This window comes from Nyctereutes procyonoides, unplaced genomic scaffold, assembly GCF_905146905.1.
Source record: "Nyctereutes procyonoides isolate TBG_1078 unplaced genomic scaffold, NYPRO_anot_genome, whole genome shotgun sequence".
NCBI classification, from domain to species: Eukaryota; Metazoa; Chordata; class Mammalia; order Carnivora; family Canidae; genus Nyctereutes; species Nyctereutes procyonoides.
Genome location: NW_026575033.1, coordinates 6,930,774 through 6,953,950, shown reverse-complemented (window position 1 = coordinate 6,953,950; position 23,177 = coordinate 6,930,774). Strand labels below are relative to the sequence as shown.

At 38.0% G+C, this 23,177-nt stretch overlaps 1 protein-coding gene across 4 annotated transcripts in view; it reads right to left on the bottom strand.

The window, feature by feature from the left end:
• Window positions 1-20,149, bottom strand: part of CDK8 (cyclin dependent kinase 8) — a 115,427-nt gene extending 95,278 nt beyond the window's left edge. For all 4 annotated transcript variants that reach the window (XM_055317346.1, XM_055317347.1, XM_055317348.1 and 1 more), the window contains exon 1: window positions 19,497-20,149. In XM_055317346.1, the coding sequence (XP_055173321.1) occupies window positions 19,497-19,624 (128 nt within the window). In that variant the 5' untranslated portion in view covers window positions 19,625-20,149. The remainder of the gene's footprint in view (window positions 1-19,496) is intronic.
• Window positions 20,150-23,177: the final 3,028 nt, after the last annotated feature.

Genomic DNA, 23,177 nt, shown 5'->3' with positions numbered 1-23,177 from the left:
ATGATTCCATAGGTTTCCTATTAAATTTGCAAAGATTTAAAGAAAGTTATTTTTAAAATTAAACAATAAAGATACTAATTAAGAAAGTGATAAATATTAACTCCTGTTTATTGTGAATGAGATTACCAATAAGTTCAAACTTTATTGGAGAAAATCAGGCCTTATATATCAAAAACATTAAAAACTGATCCAGCAAAGCCACTTCTAGAAATTTTCCTACAGATAAAATCATGGATATCTACAAAGATGTAGCAACAAAATTTCAAAATTGCAAAGAAAAACTGGAATGTAAAAATTAAATGTTAAAAAAAAAACCCTAACAGAAAGATGGTTAATAACATGGAATATGCACAATCTATTGGTGAGGGAATGAAGCAGGTTTTAAAATAATAGGCACAATATAATTTGATTTTAAAACATGTTTAGAAGAAAAAAGTCTGGCTAAATTAGGGTGAATTTTATTATCTTCTTAAAATTTATCCACATTTTCTACAACTGATACTCCATTACTCCCATAATCTAAAAAGCATTAAGTTCTTTTTTTAGGTGAGAGCTGACAAGAGAGGAATAAAAGAAAACAACACAGGCAGATGAATTATGAAAACTCAACTATTTGGTACAGAAGCCAATACATACGAAATACATATAAATTAAATAATACATTTTAAGAGGATTTTCATCCGCAATGATTAAAAAAAAATGTTTGGCAAATAAAAAGTGAACCAGTTACCCAGAAAGCTTAGTAATAACCTAGACCCATTCACAAACATACATGTCTAAGGTATCCTAACCTATCAGAAAAGTTAAAAATACCAAATATAATCAGAATTTAAACTTTATGAGCCACGGAATAGTCTAAACAATCTTGAAAAAGAAGAAGGCTAGAGAGAACTGACACTCCTGATTTCAAAACTTACTACAATGTTACAGTTCTCAAAATGGTCTAGTAATGACATAAAGACAAACATACACCAAAAGAATAAAGAGTCCAGAAATAAAGTCTTACATGTATGGTCAAATGATTTTTGATAAGGGTGCTAAGAACACTTGATGGAGGAAAAGATCTTTTCAACAAGTGGTTGAAATATGGACATCCACATGCAAATGTGGATATCCATGCAAATGAAGCTGGACCACCACCTAACACCATATACAAAAACTAACCCAAAATAGATCCATGACCTCAATGTAATACCTAAAACTATAAAACTCTTAGAAGAAAACATGGGATGAAGGCTTCACAACATCGGATTTAGCAGTAATTTCTTGGATATAACACCAAAGACACAGAAAACAAAACAACAAATAGAAAATAGAAAAACCAAAATAGGGCCACCTGGGTGGCTCAGAAGTTGAGCATCTGCCTTTGGCCCAGGTCATGATTCCGGGGTCCTGGGATCGAGTCCTGCATTGGGCTCCCCAGAGGGAGCCTGTTTCACCCTCTGCCTATGTCTGGGCCTGTCTCTGTGTGTCTCTCATTAATAAATAAATAAAAATTTTTAAAAAAAAAAGGAAAATCCAAAATAGCCATTGGACTTCATAAAAAATTTTTAAATCTGTGTATCAAAAGATAATATCCATAGAGTAAAAAGGCAACCTGTAAAATGGCAGAAAATATTTACAATTCATTTATAAGGAATCAATACCCAGAATAGAGAGAGAACTCCTAAAACTCAACAACAAAAAATAAACCACCAATTCAAAAATGAGGAAAGGATCTAAACAGACACTTCTCGAAAGAACTTACACGATGGCTAATAAAAACATGAAAAGATGTTCAACACCACTAATCACCAGGGAAATGAAAATCAGAGGTATCACCTGATACCCATTAAGATGGCTACTATAAAAGCAAACAAAAACCAGAAAATAATATGTGTTGGCAAGGATGTGGAGAAACAAGCCCCTATGCTCTATTGGTGGAGATGTAAAATGGTAGAGTCACTGTGGAAAACAGTATGGCAATGCCTCAAAAAATTAAAAACAGAATTACCACATGATCCAGCAATTCCACTTCTGGTTTTACATTCAAGAGAACTGAAAGGAGGGTCTTGAGGGACTATCCGTATAGCTATGTTCACAGTAGCTAAAATGTGGAAGCTACCCCAAGTGTTTTTCAATGGATGAATTGGTAAGTAAAATGTGGTCTATAAGTTCAATGAGATATGACTTAGCCTTAGAAAGAAAGTTCTGATATATGCTAAAGTATAGATGAATTTTGAGGCTACTCTAAGTGAAATAAACCAGTTACAAAAAGATAAATATTGTATGATTCCACTTATATGAGGTACTTAAAGCAGTAAAATCATAGATGCAAAAAGTAGAATGAAGGTTTCCAGGCTGGGATGAGATGTGAAGGGGGAGTTATTTTTGACCAGATACAAAATTTCTATTTTGTAAGATGAAAACAGTTCTGGAGATGGATGAGAGATGGCTGAACATAAGAATGTACTTAATATCCGTAAATTGTATACTTAAAAATGGTTAAAATAGTAAATTTTCTATTATGCGTATTTTACTGCAAATAAAAAAATGAAAAAAAAATCTTGGAAAAAAAGCACAAAATTGGAGCACTCAAACTTCCCAATTTAAAAACGGACAATAATCAATGTAGTGTAATACTGGCTTATGAACAAACATACAGATCAGTAAAACTAACTGAGAGTGCAGGAAAAAAATCCTACATTTAGGAGCAACTGATTTTTAACAAAGGTGCCCAATTCAAAGATCCTGGGATGTCCACAAGCAGCAAAAGAACAAAGTTAGGACCCCAATCCCACAATATTCAAATTTTATCACAGATCTAAATCTAACAGTTAAAATTATAAAACTCTTAGGAAAAAACATTAAGTCTTTGTGACCTTGGGTCGGCCAGTAGGTTTTGAATACAACACCAAAAGCACAAGTGGCAAAAGGAAAAATAAATACACTAGATTGCATCAAAATTAAAAACTTCTGTGCTATAAAGAACACCAAAAAGAAAGTAAAAAGACAATTCAGAGTGGGAAAAATATTTGCAAATCATGTATGTGATAAGGATCTAGTATCCAGAATATTAAAAAGAACTCCTATAACTCAATAATGGAAAGATAACTGAATCTTAAAATGAGCAAAGGATTTGATGTTTTCGCAAAAAGATATACAAATGGTCAATACACGACAAGATGCTCAACATCACTGTCATTCGGGAAATGCAAATCAAACCACAATGAAAAAAAACCCCACAATGAGATACCGCTTAATACTCATAAGGATCGCTATACTTTAAAAAAAAAAAAAAGGAAAATGTGTGTTGGCCAAGAATGTGGAGAAATTGGAACCCTAGTGCATTGCTGGTAGGGATGTAAAAATGGTGCAGCCGCTGTGGAAATAGTTTGGCAGTTACTCAAAAATTAAGCAGAGTACCATATGATCCATCAATTCCATTCCTAGGTATATACCTAAGGAGCTGAAGTCAGGAACTCAAATAGTTGTACACCAATGTTTGTATTAGCATTACTCATGATAACCAAAAAGTGGTAACAACTCAGATATCCATCAACTGATAAATGACTAAACAAAATGTGATACATGCTAAATCACTGAGGAGCCTTGAAAACATTATGTTAAGTGAAAGAAGGCAGTCACAAAAGACCACATACTGTGTGATTTCATTTAAATGAAATGTCCACCATAGGCAAATCAAGACGCAGAAAGCAGATTTGTGGTTGCAAAGGGCTACAGGACTGAAGGGAAAGGGGAATGACTGCTAATGGGTACAAGGTTTCTTTTAGAAGGGCCAAAAACATTCTGGCCCTTTAATTCTTTAATTCTAATTAAAATTAGATTGTGGTGATAACTGCACAACCCTCTAAGTATATTAAAAAACAGTGAATTGTACACTTAAAATAAGTTAAGTGTATAGTACGTGAATTTTATCTCCATAAAGCTATAACAAACTTTTATGGGGGTGCCTGGGTGGCTCAGTCGGTTTGTCTGACTTTTGATCTCAGTTCAGGTCTTGGTCTCAGGGTTGTGGGTTCAAACCCCACATGGAGCCTACTTTAAAAAAAAAAATACGAACTATAAATTTGTAACTTCTTGGAAGGTATCATTAATATTTTCCCCATAAAGATAACTGGGATTTAATATCCCTACTTAGTACACTGCAACTTAATCAAAAGTACTTTTAAACACTTTTAAAATAAATAACTAGTGGCAAATGTTATCTTACATTCCAAAATGTTCTGGGATAATTATAGTACAAGATTTCACCAAGGCAAAATGTAATTGTACCGCATTTTGATGTGAGAACCAGCAAACATATTTCCACTCCAGTGAGTCCAGTTACACAAAGTGCAATAGAAACAAAGACTTTCCATGATCAGAATCAATAAGGTTTAAAAGTGTTATACTTAGTTTTTGATTGCTCTGAAAACCTAAAGTACTTAAAGAACATCAGGCTGAAATACCTTTTAGAATTGAATGGTCCAAACCAAAATAACAAAAACAAAAACCCAGAAGACAAACAGATGAACTATGAGATGTGCATGCTACTTTGATAGATTTCCTTGTTTTGTTTTGTTTTTTTTCCACTTATGTACTTCCAAGTCTAACTCATCACAAGGCTAAAGATATGCAAAGGTCAGCTAGTCTTGGCTAAAACAGGACAATAGCAACTTTTCAGCTTCATGATATCTGGTCTAAGTTTTCAAGTAGAGCTGGACTCATTTATACTAATAGATTTTAAGATAAGAAGATAGGTGCACCTGGGTGGCTCAGTCGGTTAAGTGTCTGCCTTTGGCTCAGGACATGGTCCCAGAATCCTGGGATTGAGCCCCATGTCAGGCTCCCTGCTCAGTGGGGAGTCTCCTTCTTCCTCTCCCTCTGGTGCTCCCCCTGCTTATGCTCTCTCTCTCTGTCAAATAAATAAATACATTAAAAAATAAAATAAAATGTTTGTGCATTTCTTAGCTTTGTATCTCTGTATACAGAGTAAATACCTTCCCAACTTCTGTTCAGCAGAAATTAAATCTATAAAGAAGAATTATTTTTTACAGTACTTAAAACTTTTAATAAAAATCACTTCAAAATTTAAATGCATCAGAATTATCTTACAGATAATCATCTGCCTGCTTATCTACCATGAATGATTACCTCTGCTGAACACACAAAGTCAAGCAATTCCATTGGCAGCATAATGAGCTCCAGTTTCTCAGTCTATGGAGGCAAGCCAAGAGGTCACCAAGACAGGTGACCAAGACAGGAAAAGCACAAGACCAACACCAGAATCAGTACAAAACAGAAGCAAATTGGGACTTCATTAAGATAAAAAGCTTTCGCGCAGGAAGGAAACAGTCAACAAAACCAAAAGACAATCTACAGAATGTGACTAGATATTTACAAATATCTTATCAGATAAAGGACTAGTATCCAAAATCTATAAACTTATCAAACTCAACGCTCAAAAAACAAATAATCCAGTCAAATGGGTAGAAGATATAAACATATTTCTCCAAAGAAGACATAGAAATGGCCAACAGACACCTGAAAAATGTCCAACATCACTTGACCTCAGGGAAATACAAATCAAAACTATAGTGAGATACCACTCTACACCAGTCAGAATGGCTAAAATTAACAAGTCAGGAAACAACAAATGGTGAGGATGTGGAGAAAGGCGAACCCTCTTACACTGCTTGTGGGAATGCAAGCTGGTACAGCCACTCTGGAAAACAGTATGAAGATTCCTCAAAAAGTTAAAAATAGAGCTACCCTATGACCCAGCAATTGCACTACTAAGTATTTATCCAAAAGATACAAATGTAGTGATCCGAAGGGGCACTTGCACCCCAATGTTTACAGCAGCAATGTCCACAATAGCCAAACTATGGAAAGAGCCCAGATGAATGAGTAGAAAAGATGGGGTTTATCTATCTTCTATCTATCTATCTATCTATCTATCTATCTATCTATCTATCTATATAGTGGAATACTCAGCCATCAGAAAAAATGAAATAAATAAAATCTTTTTAAAAAAGTCTCTTGTGGTTTGTCTCCTCTAATTACATCTTTTTTAAAAAAAGATTTTATTTCTTTATTCATGAGAAACACACACACACACACACACAGAGAGAGAGAGAGAGAGAGAGAGAGAGAGAGAAAGAGAGAAGCAGAGACAGGCAAAGGGAGAAGCAGGCTCCATGCAGGGAGCCCAATGTGGGACTCGATCCCAGGACTCCAGGATCACGCCCCAGGCTGAAGGCAGACCTTCAACTGCTGAGCCACCCAGGCATCCGCCACAAGAGACTTTTAACCATAGGAAACAAACTGAGGGCTGCTGGGGGGGGGGGGGGGCAAGGGAAGAGTGGGAGGATGGGGTAACTGGGTGATTGACATTAAAGAGGGCATGTGATGGAATGAGTACTTGGTGTTATGTGCAACTGACGAATCACTGAACTCTACCTCTGAAATTAATAATATACTATATGTTAATTAACTGACTTTAAGTAAAATGAAATTAAATTAAAACACACAGACACACACAGAAAAAGTAAGCCAAAAAAGGGGGAGAAAGGAAAAGACTGGGAGAAGCTCAGTGCTGGGCAAGAATGAAAGGATGACCAAAGCCAAGTAACAGGAAATGGAAGGAATCTTCTAGTAAAAGTAAGTCAGTGTGAAGTGGCTAGAGGTAGAACACATCCAGAGCATTAGTAACTTGTAATAGGAACAAAGTGTACCAGCAGAATTAAGTGGGAATACAGAAATTTGATGAAATGAACATAAAATAAAATGTAAACATAATAAGGACTATAACTTTAAACATCCACATGGCTCTTAAATTTTTCTATCCCAACAAATAATCTAAAATACACAGGACTATGTGGGGAAAGAAAACTCAAAGCAAAAGTTCCCAAAAAATAATCTAAACTTTACAATGTGTTTAACCCCCATGATTCAAACATATCATTACTGTATCTATTCCCACTTCTTTCTTTCAAATAAGTTTTGCTTTTGGAGTCTGATGTGAATGTAATTGGTGGAACCTTTTTAGAAGACTAAGATTGGCCCACAGAAGAACCTTAACCCACGTCTATTAAGACTTATTCCTGAGAAACTGACCTGCACTTCACCAGTCCTGCAGTGATGTACCAGAGTTATTACCAGTGACTTGTGTATGGGCATAATGACCAGCTTCTAGGACCACTGAGAGAAAGCCAGGAGGACTGAAAGTCTCTGTAGATAGGGCAAAGGAGCTTCTTTTGCTTCATGAAAACTTTACTCTTTGCCAGGGGTATCAGCCACAGCAAATATCTCTGTGGGAAATTTTGGGGACTTGAGAAGCTCTGTTCCCATCTGAGAGAATGCTGTGTGCACAGACAGATGTAAAGGACATTTATTGAAGTGCTTTTATGGAGCACAAAAAAGTGAAAGAATCTAAATGTCCTTCAAGTAGACCAATATATTTCATTATATCCATAAAATGAGATGATGAGGGATGCCTGGGTGGCTCAGCAGTTGAGTGTCTGCCTTTGGCTCAGGCCATGATCCCGGGGTCCTGGGATTGAGTCCCACATCAACCTCCTTGTAGGGAGCCTGCTTCTCCCTATGCCTGTGTCTCTCCCTCTCTCTGTGTCTCTCATGAATAAATAAATAAAATCTTTAAAAAACAACAAAAAAAACGAGATTATGAGCTGATGCAATGAACTGTGTCATATGTGCAGGTACTGATCACCAAAACATAAAACTGGAAAAAGGCACAGAATTATATACACAGTACCATACAATTTGTGTTTAAAGATAATGACATACAGACCTTTCTAACTAATTCTGACACATAACCCAGCAGCCATTAAAGAAATGAATGATAAATGTGTCTTCATAAAAATAAGAGTTGTACATGAAAAACAGTAACATAAACAAAGTCAAAAGATGTTTGTTTCCACAAACTGGAGAGCATACACAAGAAAGCTATCCGTGAAAAGCTCTGGAAAGAGGACCTGAGTGGCTAGAGGAGACAGAGTGAGAACTCTTCAGTTTAAACTTCCTCAGTGTACTTACATTTTTTTTTCATATGCATGTACTGTCTGCTCAAAATGAATGACGTATCATAATAAATTTTAAAGTCTACCCATACATATATATGCTTCTATATGCATATATTTAAGGGGCCACTGACAATGATCGTCCTAAAGAGGGAGACTTAGATTTTCTTAGTTATCCTTATATATGATTTGAGTTTTTATCATGAGGATATATGACCTATATAGCCCAATCTTATTTTATAATAAAAAGACAGTTGTTTGAAGTATAAAACCTTTGACCCTGAAACTGGTTCAAGGACTTGCTACAGTTGGAGAACTGCAGACACATTTTCTAGGAGATCCTTTGATAACTAATGGGTAAAATTTGGAGACTAGTTAAATTTTTTCTATCACTAGAGAACTGTTTCACCAGATATATATTTACATTCATACATGTGTAATGACTGCAATAATTAAAACTGATTATTTAAAGCTGTAATTATTGACAGGAAAAGATGCATAATATTTTTGAATAAAAAAGCAAGATCATAATAGATTTCATTAATCTCTACTTACAGTGTTATCTGTGAAGATGATAAAGAAAATAGTAATTGTCTCCTAGTAGTAGAGTTCAGGCTTTTAGTTTCTGTATACAGTTCTGGACTATGAATTTTTTTTTTTAAGATTTTATTTATTTATTCATGAGAGACACAGAGAGAGAGAGGCAGAGACAAAGGCAGCGGGAGAAGCAGGCTCCCTGTGGGGATCCCAATGCAGGACTCGATCCCAAGAGCCCGAGATCACAACCTGAACCAAAGGCGGATGCTCAAGCACTGAGCCACCCAGGTCTCCCTGGACTATGAATTCTCTACAATGAACTTTACACTTTTATAATCAGAGGGAAAAAAGTTATTTTACTTAAAAAATAAACTGTCTTGAAGAGTATGGAATGAAAGAACAAACTAACAAAGAAATAGCAAGCTAGTTTCTACACATTTAGCTTCAATAATACAGCTAATATAGAACAAAGATGGAAGTAAAGTTTTTCACTGCTTGGCCCTGAATGATAAGGCTACCCATAAAAGTGCCACAAAACATTTTGGATAAAATCTACAAAGTGAGATATAATTTCAGGTCTAGTGTCCAAAAATCTTTCACTGAATTTTTCTTTTGTTTAAAATACATTACTTAGCCTGAACACCATTATCTCCCCTGCTCTGTGTGTGGCATAAGGTATGCCTACCACTCCTTCTGAAAACACTCTCTCCTTAGCTATTATGCTTCTACTGACAAGGTCCTGGTTTTTCTCCAAGTTTATAGCCAATAAGCTATACACTGCACAAATCCTGTTGCACAATGTGGTTGATCCTGAGTTTTGTCCTCCTCAGGACTCAACTTACTGGCCTCCTGGATGAACCATCTTTTTTCCTACATTCTATCCTAGGACTTCTCACTCTACACTTTCCCTAGGCAATTTTAAGATCTTGTGAAGCTTCAAGTACCTGGTAACTCCCAAATTTATCTCTACCCAGCTCTCTCTCTTGCACTAGACTCATGTATCTGCCTAATGGACATTTCTTCTTACATGTTTAACAGGTACACAAAATTTAATACATCAAAACTCAAACTTGCTCCTTTTCTTGTTTTGGCTGTGTGAATGGCAACATCCCACAGCTCATACCAGAAACCGAGAGCCTTCTCCTCAGTCCTTACCTCTTTCTCTCTCACATCCAGTAAATTAACATATCCTATCAATTGTTCCTCGTTCCCTTGATCATATCCTAATTCAAACCTCCAAAATCTCCCACCTAGATTACTATTACATTCTCCTAACCCCAGTTCCCGGAAGTTATTCTGAATGTATTGCCAAGCAATCTTTTAAAATACTTAATCTGAACTTGTTACTAGCTGCTTAAAATCCTACAAATGGTCCTATTGTCTGCAGTATAAAAGAAAAAGAAAAACGAAGACCCTGACGTGATTTCTAAGACCCCACTTCTCCAACTGAATTTTTTATACCTCTCACCTCATCCATTACTACTAAGATCTGGCATTGGAACTCTTTCAATTTCTTTACCATACTATCTTTCCTTCATAAATGCTGCTCAGCAGTGGCTCCAAAGGGTTGTGGAGAGAACTTTAGCCTTCCCTCCTACAACACGACATCAAAGTTCCTGAAATCACTTCAAATAAATAATTTAAATTAAAACGTGTTTACTACACACCATACAACCCCTACACACTCCCTTTTCAACCAGATAGAAACCCTTCCTTTATAAACAATTCTGGAACCAGATGCTGCCCCTCTAGCCTGTACTGTAACTCCCCAACCCTCACTCATTCTGGCACAGAACCTGACATATTACAGATATTAAGCAAATAATGTTTTTTAAACACATTAAAAATGTTTTTTTACCAAAAATAAAACAAAAACTACAGCTAAAGGGAAACTATAATGAAATGTCAAATATTTAAATGATTTGATTTTACATTTAAAAGAATCTTTAATGTTAAGTCAACATTCGAAAACAAATTACAAGTATTCTTGACTTTATGCTTGACATTTTTTTGGAGACTGAGTCATGTGATAAATATATTAGGAGAGTTTATGTGCTTAAAAGGATGGTTTCACAAAGTGAAAAAAACTCCAAACAATTTTATTCCACATGAACTTAATTTTCACAATAGAAACCCCTTAAAGCAGAAGCCTTAAAAATCATTTTTCAATACTTAACTGCTTTCCCCAGAAATATGACCCAGTTAGCATAAAACATACCACTGATGGACAAGTTTTAGGTTTTTTTAATCCCTTTAGTTCTCTGGACAACCTCTAAATCCAAGTGTCTAGAAACACATAGACTGGGCCTTGCATCATGACATAAAGATTTCCTCTCCTTACGATGATTATTTGTTAGAATTCATGAGCTATAATAAAGCTATAGATTTTAAAGAGCTGTCTAGGAAAAAGAGTAACTGAATTACCTCGAGTAGTAGTCTAAATAATTTTGTATTCACATAACAAAAGTAAACTTCAAATATCAAACCACCATGGAGTTTAAACAAAAATGTCAACTTGGTTCTGAGACTAATTATAATTTCCTTAAATTTAGAAATGCTAGTTTGATGCCCATTTAAACTGATTTATTTACTAGGTCTAATTCAGAAAATACCTTTATTCTTTGTAATGGTTCAATGTTTCAAATACCTACGATTTTTTTTTTTAAAGATTTTTTTTTTTTTTTTTTTAATTCATGAGAGACAGAGAGAGAGAGGCAAAGACACAGGCAGAGGCAGAAGCAGGCTCCACGCAGGGAGCCCGATACGGGAATTGATCCTGGAACTCCAGGATCACACCCTGGGCCGAAGGCAGGAGCTAAACAGCTGAGCCACCCAGGGATCCCTAAATACCTATGATTTGTATTTAGTTCAGCTGATTAACAAAGTTTGCCCTGCCCTTGGTTTTTGGTTTTCTTCAATTCTGCTCCTGGTACCAAATTCTGCTTCTCTGAGTATTTTCACAAGATGTTTTTTTAGTCTCCTATAATATGCTCAAGTTTTTAATTTCAGCAAACTTAAAAGGAAGGCTTTCAAACATGAATTTCATGTACACCAAAAAAAAAAGTATTAAATACCTGTCAACATTTGGCAATGTGCCAGGAACTGAGGGGAACACAATTATACTGCCCTAGAGGAAATCTATAATATCTAACCCATAAACATTCACCAGATAGACCCAAAGGACATATAAACATTAACCACATATACACTGAAGTAGTTACATAATACATCTATGAAGGACTAAATATGTTTTGTGAGGTGATGAGTGAAGAGGTAATTATTGGAGTTGTATGTTAAGATAAAGTAGTTAGGATTTCTGAATCTAAATGTTAGAACCTACCTCAGTTGGAGGGAAAAATTTCCAGCACAAGGTCCTGCCTGAGACAAAGTTCAGAATGATAATCTGATTTGATGAAGGAGCACCTGTATTAATCTGTTATTTCAGAATCACTACAATGGAGAAAGGTGTGAACAATATTCTGGGAATAAGATAGGATAGTCAGGTCTCACAAACGACAAAGATCTTGGTCCTAAACTAAAGACAAGATAAAGCTACTCAAAAGTGGTTCTTAGCTGCCTTGAAAAAATTTGGCGGTTTTCTCAAAAAGCTAAACATAGAGTTAAACATACCTGAGTATATGCCCAAGAGAACTGAAAACAAATACTCACACAACTCAAACATGAATGTTATAGCAGCATTATTCATAATAACCAAAAAATAGAAGTAAAACAAATATCTACCAATTAATGAATGGGTAAACAAAATGTATATTCATACGATTCAGTGTTATTCAATCATAAAAGGGAATGAAATACTAATACATACACAACATAGATGAACCTTAAAGACATTACGCTAAGTAAAAAAACAAAACAAAAAAAAGCCACACGCTGTATAATTCCATTTATATGAAATGTTTGGAATAGGTAAATCCATAGAAAAAGAAAGTGTATTAGTGGTTGCCAGGGGCTGGGAAGACAAGGGATGTGGAGTGACAGCTAACTGATATGGGGTTTCTTTTTGGGGCAATAAAAATGGTCTGGAATTAGAGAGGGGTAATGAGTGCACAGCCTTGGGAATGTACCAAAAAGCAGTAGATTGTACCCTTTAAAAGGGTGAATATTATGGTATGTAATATATATCAATTTTAAAAAGGGGGTTCTCAGACATTTTTTTTCTGCCATAACACATCTGAAGGACATGATATAATTCCATCAGTAAAGGCAGCTTACTACAGCACGGACTGGTTTGGTGACTTTGACAACAACCATACTGAAGAATCTTAAGAATCATGACACTAAAGGGTCTTCAAGTATTAAGATCAAAATAACAGCTGATGGTCATTTTTTAGTGACAAGAACCACCTTGAAGTAACAAGCCATATGTAAAAACAAAAAATATCTTAGTAGTTTCTAAGTAACAAAGAGATGACCAAGGCCTACCTAAGCTGGTGTGAAGGAAAGGATTTACAAATTGTTCTGAAGAAGGAAAGGGCAAAGGATTTTCATTCTCTAGCAGCAACTAAGAACAGAAAAACAATAAAAAAAGAATAAAGAGAGAATGAGGACTAGATTCAACAACAAAAGGCACTACAAGAAAGATGACACCAGCCATAGGAGATAATATTTGGCATATACTGATTTGGCATATACAGTTCCCAACTTACATATGGGTAACATTTTAAATGTTTATAAATCATAATTCTAAACACATCTGCTAAGAGAAATAATTTTTTTAAAAGTAGGTAAGTTTGCAAATAGCCTATAATAATTTATAATAATCTTTCATTATTTCTATTTTCTTAGCTGAAATCCAGGATGCTGGAAGCCATCTCCCCTACCTCCCTCCCATCTCTTCTTCACACATCAGATTCCAACAAGAGAAATTCCCCTCCAATTTGTTGCCACCACCATCTTGCAGCATAGAAAATTCTGGCTCCCTGCTCTTCATGAAGGTGAGACCAAGGTAGAATCATCTGCTCTCCAGAGCTGTAACCAAAATGGATTTCTGCCATGACAGCTTTACACATGAGAGAGAAATTCTTATGTCAGACAGTTGAATTTCAGAGGCTGCTTGTACTCTGATTCAGCAACACTCTTCCGATGGAAAACTGCCACACAAAGAATTAAGGTGTTCACTGTGAAATAACAGAAACCTCATCGTGTGCAGTGGGTACAACGGACCATCTGTAGTGCATGTACATAATACAACACATACAGCAGGAGTTCAAAGGCAGAAAGATGTGAAGAAGTAAGGCGTGAGAAGAAAAAATTCAAATGCACAAAATTTGCTGGGGTCTGTAAGAGCATAATAAAAAAGCAAAAGCATTCCTTTTTATCCCAGTCCTCTTAAAACATCCTTCCTGATGAGATCTTCCCCATCTTTTAGGAGTCAAACAAAATGTTGCCTTCTTTGAGAAGCTTTCCTTAAAAACCCTAAGTAAGCAGTTGGGACTTTCCATCTCTGTGTTCCAACAGCACCTTGTATTAATTATTATAGTGCTTATTAAATTGCTGCCGTTTATTTACATTTTTTTAAGATTTTTATTTATTCATGAGAGACACACACACAGAGAGAGATCGAGAGAGAGAGAGAGAGAGAGAGAGAGAGCAGACACACAGACAGAGGGAGAAGCAGGCTCCATGCAGGGAGCCTGACACGGAACTCGATTCCTGGGTCTCCAGGATCACACCCTGGGCTGAAGGCGGCCCAGGTGGCTATACCACTGAGCCACCCGGGCTGCCTCGTTTATTTTACATTTGTTTCCCCATTAGATACCTCCTCAATTAATGGAATATTTTACTCATCTTTGTATTCCCAATATTTTGGACAGTGCTTGGCATGTAAAAGGGTCCAATAAATACTGGTTAATGAATGACTGAATGGGTTTCTTCAAATATTGAAAGAAACAAAAAAAAAAATTGAAGAACAAAAAGTAGGGGCGCCTGGGTGCTCAGTAGGTTAAGTGTCTGCCTTCGGTTCAGGTCATAGTCCCAGGGTCCTGGGATCGAGCCCCATGTCAGGTTCTCTACTCAGCGGGGAACCTGCTTTTCTCTCTCCCTCTACCTGCCTCTCCCCCTGCTTGTGCTCTGTCAAAATAAATAAAATCTTAAAAAAAAAAAAAAAAAGAAAGAAAAGGAAAAGTCAAATGAACAAATCCCAAATGAATGAATGTGCCAGTCTTGCTACTAAGAAAATGAGATCTAAGCATGAAACCTCCAAGTGGCCTAAACAGTGGATCTGAATGCACTGAATATCTAAGGTAGATGAATTCAACAGCAAGTAACACAGAGTGCATAGTAAATATTCTGCTTGTTCCTTTCAATCATATTTTTTTAGAAGTTAAAAGGAATATTCCTTATTGGGCATGCAAAATCCTCAGTAATGGGTATATATGTTGTATCTGGCATTTTGACATCTAAAGAAATACTTAAATCAAATTGAACACAGATATAGAGTTCAACAAAATTCAGAAGAAAAACTATTAGATTCTGTCAGTGGAAATAAAGGGTCCCATCAAGTTCTGATCACAATTAAGGAATTAAAACTGAGTTAAAGCTCCAAAGCAGACTGAATCAGAAGAGTTCCTTGTGCTAGCTATCAAATGAATGGTTCACAGGAGTGGGAGCAAGTGCTAGCCAGTAAATCCTGACATCTGAAGAAATAAAGATGATGGAATGCTACGGTAGTAAGACAGGTAAAGTAGCTGGCAAGTCTTTGGAAGTTAACTTCTTTTAGGAAGCTGGTAAGAACGCATGTTAAAGCACAACACTTAAGAAACATAAAAGTGTATCATTGTTTAAAGAAAAATTTGTTTTAGTAGTTGTTTATCTCATCTTGCAAAAGTATTACATATTCATAATTTTTACTTTCTGAAATCATAATACTAGAAAAGATCTTAAAAATTATCAACTCAAATCTTCCAGTCTTACAAATAAGGAAACCAAGGTCTTACAAAAGGCAAGTGACTTGCCCAAGGTCATACTGGTAATCAATCAAAGGCTGAATCTGAACTCAAACTCCGTTTTCTAGTCTCTCCAACTTAAGAGTTTTTCCCACTAGATAAAGAACTTTCTTATCTTAACATCCCTTATTAGAGATTTGGTTTCCCCTCTACACACATAAATACACGTGTATATCTGTAGACATACACATGTTTGTGTGTACATAAAGATACACCCACATATCTACATACACACTTGCTGCACTTGAAAAAACCAGGGCTGTTCAGAAATGTATTCAAAAAGTATTTTTTAAATTAATTGAAAAGACTAGTACTATGATAAGGTATTCATGTTTTCTGAATGACCAACTAAAACACCAAATCACCATGTCTAGGTTTACATTTATCTTAATGTATTATATGAAGCATAATGGTTAAGAGCATGGGCTCTGGAGTAAGAGACCTGTTTGTAATCCCCTAATTGCAGCTCTGACATTTAATTAGTCGTATAACCATGAACAAATTTAACCTTTCTAACAGTTTAACCTTTCTTAGAGTTTCCTCACCTGTAAAACTGCAAAACAGAACTGTCCTGATACGGTACTTGTGAGGATTAAATGGATGATGAATATAAAGGGCTTTGCCAAGGACCTCGTTCTTACTCAATAATTTAGCTATTATCAATATTACTGCCTACTAATCTCTGCGTTGCCTACAAAAGTACCCCAACAAAAGTTTTCTTTGTATTTCTCACTCTCTCACAAATACAACCCCAATTATATATTATCTGTTCTTCTGAACAGAGTCCAGCAAACTAAGAATACTATTTAAGAGAATTTCTTTTGCTTTTCTCTTTTAGAGATCACTCTTATCTCAAATTGATTTTTAAATTCTAGAAATGTCCAGTCCCTACAAATAGAGTTTAAAATTTAAAAATACAAACTGTTTTCTATCTTCTTGCACTTTTCCATTCTTTCGAACAAAATGAGTTTGGTTGCCTAAATTCTGCAAAGAGGAAATGCAACTGACTCAGAAAGAAAATGAATCTCCTTGCTTCCTACTGAGTACCGTACCCTTTTGGTGTTCAGACACAAAGGACACTCTCTATCTCATTTATGGTGACAGTTAGAGCAAATTATTTCCAAGATTTATTGTGCATTTATGTTTTAACTCTATTAGAATCTGAAATTAACACAATTATAAAAGACCCTTTTTCCATATATATAATCATGCCTCAAATAAAATATTTCCTCCTTCCCCATATTCCTTAAAATGTGAAGTTTAACATAAGTGTAGGATCCTGGCAGGACTGTATTAATAACTCTTTAAGTGAAAGAAATGACCCTGAGAGCTGTTTTATTTCCTAAAACTTGGTAATTTAAGATGCTAACTCCTCTGGTCTAAATTCTTTTACTACGTACTCATGTTCTGTGATGATTGCTGAACAACCGAAAGGATACAACATTTACATACGTTCATTTCAATAGGCAAATATGTCTAAACAAAACCTATTTTATTGTAAATCTCAGGATTCTCTTTGAAGGTGTAATTGTCTGGGTTCCTAGAGTACTTCAGTTTCAGAAATTTCAGTTACAGAATGTATAATTTAATTTGAAAGTAAATCAATACTAGAAACAAATTATTTCATCATCATCTTTTTACAAAAGATTAAACAGCCACAGATTTTATTTTACCAGGACTAAAATGCATTAAATTACATTTCACTGACATAAGATCAAAAGAACCTCATAAATAAAATGCAGTATTTTACCAGAGGGAGGTTATAAGAAGCCAAACTAAAAATATTCCCTCTGGAAAACAAAGCTGTCTTAAGTAATTTTAAAACTCTCTTGACATTTGATCCTTCTGTATGTTTTTAAAGTTCATCCTATAAACAAAATCATTAAAGGTTGCTGAAAAACAAGCCCAAAGAATTATAAATAAAGTCATTTTTTTTTCCAAAATGCAATGCTACTTTTCAGCTTTCACAAATGCCTAAGAAATGTTCATATACTATATACATTTAGCTATTTTCAAATTGTATAATTCTTCTAAAACTATTCTTAGTCTAAATTAAAACCTAACCATGAGGTATAAAATGTGGTTAAAAGTACCTCTTGGCAATAAACAGTATCATAGGTTTAAAATAAAATATAAAATCAAAGTTAATAAATTTATGCATTTTATTAGCTTAAACTGTTAATTTATGAAAATAAAACTGGCTTCTCTCAGAGAGATTAAAAATAATTTAAGGTCACCATAATTTTATAAAGCAGATGACAGGCTAGTTAGATGTCCTACTCTCATGTCTACTCTCATGGGATTGGGGATTTTCTGAATATGCCCCAAATTACATAATATTGGGGGAAAGGGAGATGGTTTAAGGATTTTGAAAAATATTATATGAGAAAGGTGATTTTAAAAAAATGTTATTAGAATTTTTCAATTAAAAATATAAACAACAGAGTCAACAGCAGGCATCTCCAGTCTATGATTTCTCAAATGTCACCAGATTATCTTCCACTAAGTACTTTTAAATACATGCAGCACACAGAGTATCAAGTTTTCAAATCCAGACCTTTTGCAGATATCTGTACTGCTTTAATTGCTGCATATAAGCACTGAAATGCACCATACTAAATTTATTAGAATCACTATCTTTCTCTAAGAGTCCCTTTTAAGTTATTTTAAAAAGATATCTTACTAAATCTAAGAAAAATGTCGAATATACACTTCCTTTTCCAATATCCAGAATATTAAAGTATTTATAAATATGGCTCCCCCCAACTTACTTCAGCTTTATGAATGGTTTCATTTTTCTAGCGCTAATATAGTTCTGAACATACCCTCCTACCTAATTTGGGGAGGGGAAAAAAAAAAAGCAATCATTTTAAATGTTGAAAGGTAGCTAAGAAATCAACAGTGATATTCAAATAAACCTACTTTGTTTACACTGAAATCTAAAGATTATATAATAAGCTCTGACATTATCTTTCCAGCAATTTTCCGTACGGTCAAAGGCGATAGAGACAACATACGTTTGTACAAGAGGAAAACAGGGAGTCAATAAAATATATTTTCCCCTCAACTAAGAATTGCCTTCTCTTTTGTCAATATTACACGACATTCATCTACTGACAAAGGAAAAATGAACACTTCACTTGCCTGTTTAAGAAACTAAATTGAGAGCATTACCAGTCGTAGACTTAATTAAGTTATTTCTAGGGGAAAATATTTAAAGCAAAGGGACTATTTACAGTTCATTGCCGACTGCTACATTCTGGGGGGAACAGGCCTGAACGAGATAGTCCCCTATTTGTCCCTTGCCTTTTTTTCCCCACCACCCACCCTGCACCAAACCCCCATTGTTCTATGTAAAACTCAGGTTAATGATCTCTAAATAGCAACTGCTACATTCATATCCGATTATCACGACGAAGAACTCTGCAGCATCACCTTTACCTGCTGCCTTCTCCCCCCCCCCCAAATAAAATCCGATTTTGGTAATAAATCAGTCACACCCGGGTGGGGGCAAGGATCGCAGCTGCCCTTCCAGACTGACGGATCTCACTCCAGAGGCGTGAGGAAATCCCCCAGAAGGTCACCATAATAAATCGAGGCATCCCCCCCCCCACGACGAAAATCATTTAAGCTGACGTCTTACTACGATTCTTTGAAAATCTATAACCGAAATCCTTGAAAAGTGTACAGCCCATGGAGTAGATGCCGCTTCTCCCTATTAGCCAGCAAAGTAGAGGACGAAGGCGGCGGCAGCAGGCAGGGTTTCGCGTGGGCTTGGATCCCTCGTACGGCACTTCCTCCCCAAACCTGGCTGGCAGGACCCGACGCTGGTGCCGAGGAAGTGGGAGACCGGCGCGCCGGCGCCCCGGCGCCCCAGCGCCCCAGCGCCCCCCCCCCCGCCCCGGGCTACCTGCCCCGGCCTGCGGGAGCGCCGCCCAGCGCGGACACCGGCCCCGACACAAACACTCACCCATCTTTCCTCTTGGCTTTGTAGACGTGACCGTAAGTGCCGCGGCCAACTTTGCAGCCCTCGTATTCAAACAGGTCCTCGACCCGCTCCCGCTCGCTGCTCAGCTTCACTTTAAAGTCATAGTCCATTGTCACAGCCTCCGGGGCCGGGGAGCTGGGTCGGCGGGCCGGGGGGCAGGGGTGGGGACCGGGGAGGCACCGGCAGCCGCAGCCCCCGGGAACCCGCCCGCTCTACGCCCGGCGGCCGCAGCACCAGCCTGACTGATGCGGCAGGAGCAGGAGGAGGCCCCGCGAGAGCGCCGGGGACATCCAGGGGGACGGCGGGGCAGAGGCCGGCCGGGAGGGGGGGGGCACGGGGAGGCTCCCCCGGGCGCGGCGGAGCGGAGGGACGAGGGCTGGGGGTGGGGAGCGGCGTCTCTGCCCTTGTCCCCGCGGGCTCCCGGGGCGCCGGCGCTCCGGCTCGCTCCTGCTGCGCGTTCTGCTCCCGCGGCGGGGAGCGGCGGGGCGGCGGGCGCGCGGCGGGCTCTCCTCCTCTTGCACTCGCACTCACGCCTCACCCGCTCTCACACACACGCTCACACTCACTCACTCACTCTCTCCCTCATACACTCAAACAGAAAGGCAGCGCCGCACAACAGCCGGTACCTCCTCAGAGAGAGGAGGGAGGGAGGGGACGCGCGGAACACGGCCACGGCTGTCGCAAAAACGTCGCGAAGGCTCCGGCTGCCTCCGGGCCTCCCCGCAGCCCGCTCCGCGGTGCCGGTCCGGCCCCGCTGGGGCCCGCACCTCGAGGACCGGGTGGAGGAAGCGGGGTGGCCACTGCCCAAAGCTGCCGCTGGATGAACCACGTGGATTGTCCCGACGGCGGCCAGGGCCCCAGACTACAATGCCCAGAATGCACGGGCGGCCGTCGTTGCCACCCCTTCTAAGACTCCACCCCACACGGTGGTAATACGGGAGCGTTGCATGATGGGATCAGTAGTCCCAGGTGAAATTAGTGGCAATCGCTTGGAGGAAAAAAAAAAATTTTTTTTTTTTTTTTTTTTTTTACAGCAATATCGCTGGAGCGAGACTTGGGCCATAAACACAACCAGAAATTTTTTGCGAGGGAAGCTAGTTTGCATTAGAACCACATTTTATGCCACTTCCGAACTCCAAGATATTATTAAAGGGCATTATCATTATCGAAAGTCTGTATGTTTGTAAACATCTCATCTCACAGACTGTTCTGTATTCTTGTCGCTCACAATCTGATAAGGGCTGCACAATGATACCAACATGACACATATTACAAGCGTCGGTAAAAGTGAGTCAATGAGCCCGAGTGGTCATAGTTTTGATCCTGTAACAGGTGAGCATCTGAATGCTTCCCATCCATTCAGAGGGAACGTTATTTTGAGTACAGCCTTCTGCACCACTGCCTAGAAGGACAGCAAAGTTTAGCCATGATTACAGCAATGAATATAAATGCATGGAAACTAAATTGTTGATCATTTTAAGTAGGAAAGGTGCCAGCTGAAGGTAGGAAAGGAGTCCTCATGTCTGATAATAATCTCTCGTTTTGTCTATTCCCTTTTATTTAGATGTGTATTTTTAATTTATAAAAATATTTGTATGTAGGGGGCAGCCTGGGTGTCTCAGCGGTTTGGTGCTGCCTTCAGCCCAGGGCCTGAGCCTGGAGACCCAGGGTCGAGTCCCACATCGGCTCCCTGCGTGGAGCCTGCTTCTCCCTCTGTCTGTGTCTCTGCCTCTCTCTCTCTCTCTGTCTCTTTCTCGTGAATAAATAAAATCTTTAAAAAAATAAAAAATATTTGTATGTATTTTACACCAAATTTCCCCACTCTCCAAGGGACATATAATCTCTCCCACCTTTAAACCCCCATAACAGGTTTGAATCCTGCCCTGCTGTTTATTACCCTCCTGCCTCTGAACCCTCAGTTGCTTTCTTTGGGAAAGGGAGCAATAAAAGGCCCTTAGAGAATGCTACCTGTTCTAGTCAGTGATGTCAATTTGGGTGATTCTATAGCAAGACTGTTTCTTTGCATAAAGAATTAAATCTTTTCCCAAATAATGGATTTTTAAAAAGATTGTATTTATTTTTTTTTTCATGAGAGACACACAGGCAAAGACACAGGCAGAGGGAGAAGCAGGCTCCCTGCAGGAAGATGTGGGAGTGGATCCCAGGACCCTGGGATCACGACCTGAGCCAAAGGCAGATGCTCAACCACTGAGCCACCCAGGTGTCCCCCAAGTATGGATTTAGAATAGATTCTTTCAGAAAACTATATATTTGTGTTTCTTAAGGGCTGTGCTTTTTTGCCCAACTATTTACTCATAGATCTTGAGAAACCAAAGCACCACACTGGGGAAGATTGTGAAGAAGCAAGGGACTGGGCTTGGCTGTGCACTTGGATGGGTGCTCTCCACTCATCTCCCGTATCACCTGAATATGATATTCCAAAACACTGAAGGTCCCAGATTTCTTTTGACTTGATCTACCCTATGGATGAAGGTATGAATTCCCCCCTGAAGAGACTGGATTTCTTTAAATAAAAACTGCATTGTTTGGGGGCACCTGGGTGGCTCAGTCGGTTAAGTATCCAACTCTTGATTTTGGCTAAGGTCATGATCTCAGAGTCGTGAGATCGAGCCCCAGGCCAGGATCTGCGTTGGGTATGGAGCCTGCTTGAGATTTTCTCCCCCTCCCTCAATCCTTCCCCCCCACTCTTAAAAAATTGTATAGTTTTAAAATATACAACATGTGTTTATGTATATAAACAGACATAGTGAAATTATTACTATAATCAAGCTAAGTAACAGTGTTGTTACTATCAGTAATCTTGGGGCAGGAAAGGAAGCCAGCCTTGGAGTAGGGCAGAGAAAGCCTGCTTCCCTCTCTGAAGCTAGGGTGAAAGTTAGGGATCTGAATGCCAGGTTGGGAAAATACGGTCATTTGAGGTAAACAGACCCCTGAACACAATATCAGGATGGGGAGGCTAAGGAAAAGATAGACATTAGAGCCTTTTTGGGAAGCTTGGCTAATGTGTTAGGAGCAGTAATATCTAATATCCAGCTTTAGGTTTTTCTTTTCTGTGTGAGAGTTCCCTTCTGTTATACCGAGGCTAATAGCCTGGTCTATACTGTGTCCATACTTGGAAGAAAGGAAAGGGCACTAGCCTAAGACTCAATTACGAAAGACAGGAAGTGGCCTACAGAGTCAAAGCAATGAGCTAGGAAGGACTGGACACATGTTAGGTTTCCAAAAACTTGAGGAATGGAATCTGTTTTTAGAATGGATTTCCTATAGGTCAAGGATGATAGTTCATACTTAATTGTTATTTAAATGAATTGAGCATATCAGGAACATGGAGCTGGTATTTCAATTTTATTTTCAATTTCAGGTTATACTGGTATCACATGTCTCTTTATGTGGTCACTGGAGGTCATGAGAGTGCAAAGTCTATGACCTTCATTAGTTCATATTCCAAAAAGTGTGCAAATAATGCTCATGCTTTTCATAAATATGGTTTTATTTACATTATAAATTTCATATCTCCAGTCTTAACATGCCTCCCAAACACGAGCCCCACAATTCAACTGCCTCCTGTTAAACCTAAGAGGATATTCTGCTGTCATCTCAAACTTAAAATTTCTGAAAATGATCATACCGTGCCCCCAAACC